Source organism: Triticum aestivum, chromosome 1A, assembly GCF_018294505.1.
Source record: "Triticum aestivum cultivar Chinese Spring chromosome 1A, IWGSC CS RefSeq v2.1, whole genome shotgun sequence".
NCBI lineage: Eukaryota > Viridiplantae > Streptophyta > Magnoliopsida > Poales > Poaceae > Triticum > Triticum aestivum.
In genome coordinates, this window is record NC_057794.1 from 489,804,569 (window position 1) to 489,814,051 (window position 9,483).

Consider the following 9,483-nt stretch of genomic DNA (forward strand, 5'->3'; position numbering starts at 1 on the left):
TGGAGATGGATGAACCAGCGTGAGCCGATCCAACATAACACGCGACGTGATCGATCCGTCTCATTTCAGTCTGGACTGAGCTTGAAGGATGCCACACACACACCAAGATATTTGAGCTGTATATGAGTGATTGTTTTTTTTTTTTTTGCGGGTGGTATATGAGTGGTTGTTGAATGTCAATTTCTTTACCTGCGGTGATCGAGCTGTCCCGACGAACATTTCGTAGCGGGTTGGAGGAGCCCAGTTGGTTGTACATGCTCTCTTTTGAAATTTTGGGAGTTTGAACTCATCTTCTCTTGTCGTCTTCTCTGCGAGACGATTGGAACGATTCTGCCTTTTGGCTAAAGCTGTCAGAGCCGCGTGGACCGAGTCCATGTGCACCAACCAAACCACGCCACCGCAGGCCGCTCGCTCGCTCACGGGCAAAGCAGAATCGCAAAACCCTCTCCCCTCTCCTTTGCCCCTCTCCTCCTCCGCCCACCACAAGCGAAATGCTCCGACGCCTCGCCGGCGCCGCCGCGGCGCCCCTCCGCCGCTCCCTCTGCACGGCCGCGGCGGCCTCCTCGCCCCCTCTTCGCCCTCCATGGGCCATGCTCTACGCCAAGCCGGCGCTGGACGCGTCGGGGGCGCCGTCGCGCGCGTCCCTCGACCTCCACGAGGACCTGTGGGCCCAGCTCTCCGTCCCCGCCCGCCTCGTCGTCCCCGACGCCGGCGACGCCGCGGACTTCTTCGCCGGCGCCGTCCGCGCCGCGACCCCCGACGGCCTCCTCCTCCTCGACTTCTCCGACACCCGCTGCCGCGCCCCGGTCGACCGCACCTTCCGCCCCAGCTGGCTGGCCGAGTTCGACGCCGCCGCCGAGTACGCCGGCGAGCCGGACGTCGCGCGCTTCGTCTGCAACCCTCTCAGCGGCCAGCTGCTCCGCCTCCCTGCCCCGGGCGCGGAGTTCGCGAGGTCGTCCACCGCAGGCTGCTCCACGGGCTTCGGCCTGCTCACCCAGTCCGAGGGCTCCCGCGGCCCGCCCGACAGGTACGTGGTCGCCCAGCTCAGCCGCAGCCGCCGCGGGGGAGCGGACCACCCCGTCGTGCGCCGGTTCCTGTCGGAAACAGGGGAGTGGGACGAGCGGCGGTTGGCCGGCCCGTCCGTGCCGGCTAGCCGGGACATGCGCATAGACCCGAACCTCGAGGTGGTGGCATTCGGCGACAGGCTGTGGTGGCTCGACCCGACCTGGGCCGTCTGCTCCGTCGACCCTTTCAGCGACCAGCCGGAGCACCGCTTAGTCGAGCTGCCCCCGGCCAGCGTGCTGCCTGACCTGATTGACCTGGCGGGGACACCGGTGCTGGGCAGGTACCGCCGTCTCGGGGTGAGCGAGGGGAAGCTGCGCTACGTGGAGGTGTCTAACAGCAGGAAGCCATTCGTGTGCAGCTCCTTCTCGCTCGATGAGAAGGGCTGCTGCTGGACGCTGGAGCACAAGGTAGCATTCAATCCTGTTCTCCCTGAAAGGTGCAAGGTTCTGGAAGACCACATACCGTGCATTGCCGCCATCGATCCATTCCGGGCGAACTTTCTGTACCTCATCTATGGTCACTTTCTTATTGTTGTGGACATGGCTAAGGGGAAAAGCTTAGGGGGGCAGCATCTTCCAGAAAGAGCCGGCGATCAAACCCTGTGCCCCTCTGGTTTTCTTGTGCCCTGCATGCTCCCAACATGGCTAGAGTCGAGCTACATCCCCTGTGCAGGTACATCTATGCTCCATTAACATGCTTGTTTGATCATTGTCAGATTGTATAGATCTTTGTTTGATCATTGACAAAGTGCTCATGTTTACTCTGCTATAATTCAGATTGTATAGATCTTTGTTTAACATTGCTTTGAAATCTCTTGTGCATACTGCATAGCATCATGTTTTGTGGATACAAACCAAGTGCATTTGTATTTGAAAGTTCTGAAACTAGTGTTTCAGTTATCATCAGTGGCAACCTAAATGTGGTGGAGAGTTTCATTGCCCATAGGCTCATAGATTCCTCAACTAAATTGACTGTTATTATCAGTAATCCTTTCTATAGTATTGCAGCATTGAAGGTGGAATTTGGAATTGCCAGAAAATCTGATTTTCTTTACTGCATTTGTATGAGATCTTTGTACGATGTAAAAAGTGTTTTGCCTCTATTTCAAGGTATACCTATGCAATTGTCCTGTTAAATGTCTAAACTGTGTTTCCCAATTCAACTCTTACTGTAATTAAGGAACATATATCACTCTGTTGTTTTCTGTCATTATTTTGAAAGTTCAAACATAATTGAAGGAACCCTTTCGAGCAAGAAGACCAATTCCAAAAGGAACAGTTTGGCAGAGACGCTGGTTCGTGCGGACAGGGGGCAGAAAAATTGAAGTGCGCCAGCTTATCTGCGGTACTTTCTCTTCATTCTTCCTTGTTTGGGTACTCTTGTTGTTTCCTCCAATATTGGTCATGTCTCATTCTCTCTTGTATTGATGATTATGCATTTCTCTTGCACTGCTCGTGATGTACGTTACATGAAGAAACAAGTAGCTCTAACCATGTTTCCAAGTTACTATGTTGAACTAGTTAACTTAATTGTCCAACTTATACTATAATACTATGGTCATCTTCGATTTGAACTCATTTGATTTTATCATTTTTAGTTATGTATATATGGCAGTGAGAATATGATGGTCTTTTAGTTTATGGATTTTACAAATTATTGAAGATCACATCACCCAGTTGTTCCTTTTCTTCAAGCATTCTATACTTTTTAAGTGGAATAAATAATGCTGCTTGAATATGTTCTTTTCTGTTACTATCTGCAGTTCTTGGTATAAGACTGAACTGAAGTATGTCGCTATTTCTTACCAAGCGAGCATGCTGCAAATTGATTGTTATCGCGAAATTTGACATATTAGCAAGTACTAGTTCATATAACCTAAAGTATCCGTGAACATCAGATTCCATTTCTCTTACAGTGTCTGCAATTTGTTAGCTGGAAAAGTTAATTAAGTACTGCTTGCCTGGTTGGTGCATATGTCTATCGGCTGCCAAACTGTATTGAGTATATTTTCTGGTCCATCAGGTTATACAATTTAAATGGGAGTGTGAAACATCGTAAGGGAAATAGAGCCTAGCAGACACCCAGTATTGTTGTTATGATCTTGCGTAAAGTGAACCATGCTATTTCTACCTTTGTAACATGACCATGTCTATATTTTTGTTGCAACAGAAGATAGAAAGTAAACAAAGCATGTTGCAGTTTTCAGATGGTATCTCATCCGTGTCATTTTTCCAAAACAATGTGGATGTGGATCTGGTTTTGCTGTTGTTTACTTCCGGTCTCATGTTTCTGTTTACTCCCATATATATATTGAGCTCAAGAAGAAATGGAGAAAAAACATCTCTGTTTTATGTCACTCATTCTCTCCGCACATGATTCTGTAGATGTTCTTCACGTTTATCTGTATATTAGAACTATTACAAAGAGATTGGCGAGCCTCACGTTTATGTTTACAATCCGCTTTGCAGGGTTCTCAAAATTGTGAGGTAGGAGTTGTTTTGGAGGACTAAGAAATTGATGGTGGTAGACTGGTAGTTCCTGAACTCCCGTTTTGGGGGAGTGCTGTGAGAAGTTTGGGTTTGTCAGGCTTTGCTGATGCGCCTCCTCTACCATGGTTTGTGCAAAATCTGCAAATGTTTTACATATTTTCGCTTTGCTTGTGGACCCGTTGAGTTTTTAGACTTTTTACTAATGTGGCTCTATTCTGTCGGCAATTCAGCATGAATCGAATGCCAATAACTGCATTATATGTCTTTTTAACGTCGAATGGATCAGTAGCTTTAGAAGTTAGGATTATGAATATTTATGGCCTTGACTATTACCGACAACTACTGTTCTGAGTACATTGTGGAATCTGGAATGTTATTTTAAATTGAGATTGCTTTTCTTTGAATTGAATGGGTCTGTAAGCTTAAACCAATGTGTTCTTGCATTGTTATCCAATCTGGAGTTTAGCTTATCCTTGTCATTGACATGTTGATAAAAACCTGTGCATTGGAAAGGTTAAGCTGCTCTTAAGTGTGGCTGATCTTGGAATCCTGATGTGTACGTACTCTGCAGTCGATAAGTCTGGCCTGTATGATGTATGCTAGTTTTCGCCTTGCATTTGAGCTACTTTGAATTTGATTATGTAAACATTGTACGCTGCTGAACCTTATTGTCGTGCATATGTCGAAAATGTTCAGTTTACTGCTTTGCTGCATAGGTTACTGTTTGAATCAAGTTTTCCCAGTGATCTTGTTTGCATTCTTTCAATCATTGCAAATGCTCGGTAATTTTCCTAAATTCACGAGTTTACTTGTTGCAACAGAAGATAGAAAGTAAGCAAAGCATGTTGCAGTTTTCAGATGGTATTTCATTTGTGTCATTTTTACATACCAATGTGGATGTCAATCTGCTTGTGAACTCATGTTTCTGTTTACTTGTATATATATTGAGCTCAAGAAGAAATAGAGAAAAAATATCTCTGTTTTATGTCACACATTCTCTCTCCATACAAGTCTTTAGATGTTCTTCATGTTCATTTGTACTACAAAGAGATTCTTGAGGCTCACGTTCATGTTTACAATCCGCTTTGCCGGTTAAAGGTTTCTCAAAATTGTGAGATAAGAGTATTACTGGTAGTAGACTGGTAGTTCCTGAACTCCCATTTTGGGGGAATGCTGTGAGAAGTTTGTGTTTCTTAGGGTTTGCTGTTGCACGTCCTCTACCATGGTTTTGGCAAAATCCGGCAAATGTTTTACATATTTTGGCTTTGCTTGTGCACCCATTGAGTTTTACTAATATGGCTTGATTCTGTCGGCAAGTCAGCATGGATCGACAGTCAACAAGAGTATTATGTCCTTTTGACATCGAATAGATAAGTAGCTTTAGAAGCTAGAATTATGAATATTTATGGCCTAGACTGTTCTGGGATATTATGTTAACTTGAGTTTGCTTTCTTTGACTTGAATGGGTCTGTAGGCTTAAACCAACGTGTTCTTGCATTGTTATTCATTCCGGGGTTCTTGCATTGGCATGCTGAGAAGAACCTGTATTTTGGAGAGGTTTAGGCTGCTCTGAAGCGTGTCTGATTTTCGAATCTGACGTGTGCGTACTCTGCAATGGATAAGTCTGGCCTGTATGCTGTATGCTACTTTTTGCCTTGCATTTGAGCTACTTTGAATTTGATTATGTAATCATGGTACGCTGCTGAACCTTATTTTCTTGCGTATGTTGAAAATGTTCAGTTTACTGCTTTGCTGCATAGGTCACTGTTTGAATCAAGCTTTCCTACTGATCTTGTTTGGCTTCTTTGAATCATTTTGAATGCTCACCAGTTTCCACAAATTTCACGAGTTTGCTTGAAATTTCCTATTTGAAAGTGTGTTGTGAGCGAATGGAACTGGGAAAAGGAGGAGGATAGGATACAAGCTGAAACCACCTCCTCCCAGTGAATATTCTCAAAAGAAAAAAAAAACTCCTCCCAGCGAACGAAATTTTGGCGGGAAACTAGTGCCCAGCACAGCCATCGGCGGGACGCACTTCCTCCTGCGGAATTCGTTGCATAGACCAGCCCCGGTAGACCAACGTCACTGATCTGTGGGCCTGAGAGAGCTTCAGTGTCCCAGTACGCGGTGGAACGACCCAACGCAGCTTTCATCGCGCCATCCCCTAACATGCCAGCTGTGTGCACCGAGTCTACGTGAACCGAGGCCTCTATGCCATCGGATTCCTTCCACTCTCTGCTCAGTAGGGGTGTAAACGGTACCACTTAATCCCATTTAAGCCTATTTATAATCTAACAGTTTAATAAAGTTTCTTTTCTAAGGAACATGAACTGTCAAGCTAACTAAAACTAACTAAACGGGACTTGCGGACGTCATTTATTTGTATTTATATCCCTATCTCATCCAACCCACCGTAGTAGCCGGCGTCAGCATCAGGGCCGCCGCCATGTCATTCCGGCGCCTCCTAGGCCTATTCGCCCGCCTATACTGTTACTTCTCCACGGCCGCCGTCTCACGTCCTCCTCCCTGGGTCTTGGCCGAGCAGGCCGCAGGATCGGCGTCGACTGTGTTTGTGCGCCTCGTCGAGCCTCCGCGCATCTCGCTCCTCATCTTGCCGACGCACCTCACCAAGACCAGCGTCGCCCTCACCCCTGGTAACGACATCGTGCAAGTCCTCACTGGCAAAGTATGCCCCTCAAGCGATTACGGCCTCCTCCTCCTCGTCTACGACACCCGTGTCATAGCTCCCATGCAGTGCCGCATTCCGGTGCGCAAGATGACCTGCATCGACCCCAACCACATCCCAGACACCACTTGTTTCGTTTGCAACCCACTCACCGGCCAACTATCTCGCCTCCCTCGCATGGGAGTATGCACGAGACTAGGAGGTCCCAAGAAGCTCATGTGCGGCCCCAACATGGGCGTACTCACCCAATCGACTGCGGCCACAGGCCGCCCGGTGTTCTCCGTAGCCAAGCAAAAGGAGAATAGGATGCTCCGCTTTCTCTCGGCGACGAGAATCGCCATCGAGCAGTCGAGGGTGGACACTGCCGTGAGCTTGAGCTCCGCGCCATCCCCGGTGGCCGTCGTGCCCCTCTTCCCTCGCTCCCCCTCCGGTCCCAGATCCTTTCAGATAGTGTTGGGTCCTCGTGCCCGCGCCCACCCAGAGGATACTGATGTCGGGAAGTCGCTCGTCGTGAGAGGTAGCGGGCCGTGCAGAGGGCTGCGTAGGCCGGCCCTTCCCGCCCACACACCAAATTCGTGCCTGTTGACTCGGAGGAGCAGTTCCTCACCTCTCTGGTTACATCCCCTCGGTGCTGACACCGGCTCGACGACGCTCCCCCTTCCCTCTCCCGCGGGCGCCTACACGGAGGAGTAATACGGCTGGGGCCGGCTAAGAAATGGTGATCTCTGCCTCCCTGCACCGTCTAGCTAGTATATTCTGTATGTAGTGTAATCTATTCGGCGACGAACTATACCTTTTGGGTCTGACTGTGCTATATATTTCTAGTTCAATCTACGTTGTTGCATGTTTTGTATGAATTTTGGTCCGGACATATATACGGGGTTGCGGTTGTGAACAGGGAGAAATGGGATGTGCCCTGCCACTAGCTAACCATAGCTCTCTCATGTTTGTTGTCCCTTGGAACCTCCACATCATGCCTGTTACACCATCTTCAGAAATACGTAGTTGTGTGGTCTGTGAAGGTTTTCAAAAACCAACTTTGAAGTCGAATTGACATTTACACAAGTGTATGAACCCAGTGGGCTACTTTAAAGTCGGTAGATGGCCGTGTGCAGCAGTTTGGCTGGAAGCAAGGTGCCCACCAGGCACCAGCTCGGTGCTTTCCGGGAGAGTCGGTGCGTGCTCTGCCAAAAACCAATACGAAACAGGAGTTTTTTTTTTTTTTGAAACGGAACACAGATTGCATTCCTCCTACATATCATTGCTGGGCAAGTCCCCAGCTACAAGGTTCTGAACAAACTCTGGGAATTGTCCCAGCCAAGTAATACATGCACCAGAGTTTAATGTTGCTCCAAACGCTGCTAGCCTATGCGCCACTCGGTTACATGTTCGTGAACAGTTTACAACACATACATCTGAAAAACCTACATGTAACTGAAATTTAATCTCTCTGAAAATGGCCCCTAGTGCAGACAGGTCATATTCCTCAGTAGACACAGCCCTTCTTAACTGTGTAGAATCTGTTTCAAACATCACTCTATCACAGCCCATTTGGCTAGCAATGTTTATTGCATACAACATAGCCACTGCTTCAGATTGAAAAGCATCAGCCATATGTTCCAGTTTGCCAGCACCTGCAGCTACAGCTATACCTTGATCATTTCTAATGATAAATCCCCAACCTCCATCATTGGAAATCCTGTGAAAAGCTGCATCAGTGTTGATCTTCAATATTCCTGAAGCTGGTCTTGTCCACTTTTGCTTTGGCTGTTGGGCTATCCCCTTCCCTTTCTCCTGTACCTTCATGACATTCGAACTCACCCTTCTCCCCGTCGTCTTCTCTGTGGTGGGTGGGACCCACTCCCTGTGCCAGGGACGGGTGGATCGAGTCCATGTGCACCAAACCCCTTCCTTCCCCTCCACTATCATCTCCCCATTCCCCACCACGCCAGACGGCACCACACCGCAGATCGCGCACGTCACCTCTGCAAGGACAAGCCGCGCAAAACCCTCCCCCTCTCCGCTCGGCCGCCTCCATAGCAAAATGCTCCGACGCCTCGCCGGCGCCGCTGCGGCGCCCCTCCGACGCCCCCTCCGCACGGCGGCGGCCTCGCGCCCTCGCTGGGCCCTCACCTACAGGATGGCGGCGCTGGGCGCTACCCGGGCGCCGTCGACGGGCGCGCGCGCGTCCTTCGACCTCGACGAGGCCGCTTGCGTCTCCTACCTCTCCCTCGTCACCGACTTCCCCGACGGCATCCGCATGGACCTAGGCGCCGCGAGCATCCAGGCCGCGAGCCGCGACGGCATCCTCTTCCTCTACTTCATCGACACCCGCCGCCGACCCTTGGGCGCGACGCTCTTCGTCTACAACCCTCTCGGCGGCCAGCTGTTCCGCTTCCGCCTCCCCGCCCCCAGCATGGATGCCGCGTTGACTACCACGCTCTTCGGCCTGCTCACCCAATCCGGCGGCTCCACCTTCCCCGACGGCGTTGGCTTCACCATCGCAAGCATCCAGGGCTTCTCCGACAACCGCCGCGGCAGTCCCGGATTGGCCGCGTCTCGCGTCTCGCACCACGAGCCACGACAGGCTCCACCTCGGCGCGGAGACCCGGCATGCGGCCATCGGCAACTACTGCGACAGTCCCGGCTTGGCCGCGTGTGCCACCGCCGTCGAACCGGGCGTCAGGCGCTTCGTCTGCAACCCCCTCAGCGGCCAGCTGTTCCACCTCCCGGTCCCGGATGCCGCCGCCACGCCCTTCGGCCTACTCGCCCACACCGAGGGCCTCCACTTCGCCGACACAATTTAGTATTGGCAAAGTCACACAATTGTATTGTTGATGGTATTGGCAAAGTCACACAATTTAGTATTATCTTGAGCCATCGTGACAAGCAAGCAATCCGACACACAAGCAAACAAGCGAAGAAAAAGCGAACGGAAAGAGAGGGCAAAAGGAAAAGAGGGCAAATAAAACAGCAAGGGTGAAGTGGGGGAGAGGAAAACGAGAGGCAAATGGCAAATAATGTAATGCAAAGGGTAAGAGTTGTGATGGGTACTTGGTATGTCTTGACTTGGCATAGATCTCTCCGGCAATGGCGCCAGAAATCCTTCTTGCTACCTCTTGAGCATGCGTTGGTTTTCCCTTGAAGAGGAAAGGGTGATGCAACAAAGCAGCGTAAGTATTTCCCTTAGTTTTTGAGAACCAAAGTATCAATCCAGTAGGAGACCACGCGTAAGTCACCTCG

At 49.8% G+C, this 9,483-nt stretch overlaps 1 protein-coding gene across 1 annotated transcript; it reads left to right on the plus strand.

Annotated features, from left to right (window-relative positions):
* Nucleotides 1–406: 406 nt before the first annotated feature.
* Nucleotides 407–4,172, plus strand: LOC123155755 (uncharacterized). Its single transcript, XM_044573915.1, has 3 exons — nt 407–1,737; nt 2,304–2,409; nt 3,534–4,172. The coding sequence occupies exons 1-2, from the start codon at nt 492–494 to the stop codon at nt 2,387–2,389; spliced, it is 1,332 nt and encodes a 443-aa protein (XP_044429850.1). The 5' UTR covers nt 407–491; the 3' UTR covers nt 2,390–2,409; nt 3,534–4,172.
* The last annotated feature ends 5,311 nt before the right edge of the window (nt 4,173–9,483 follow it).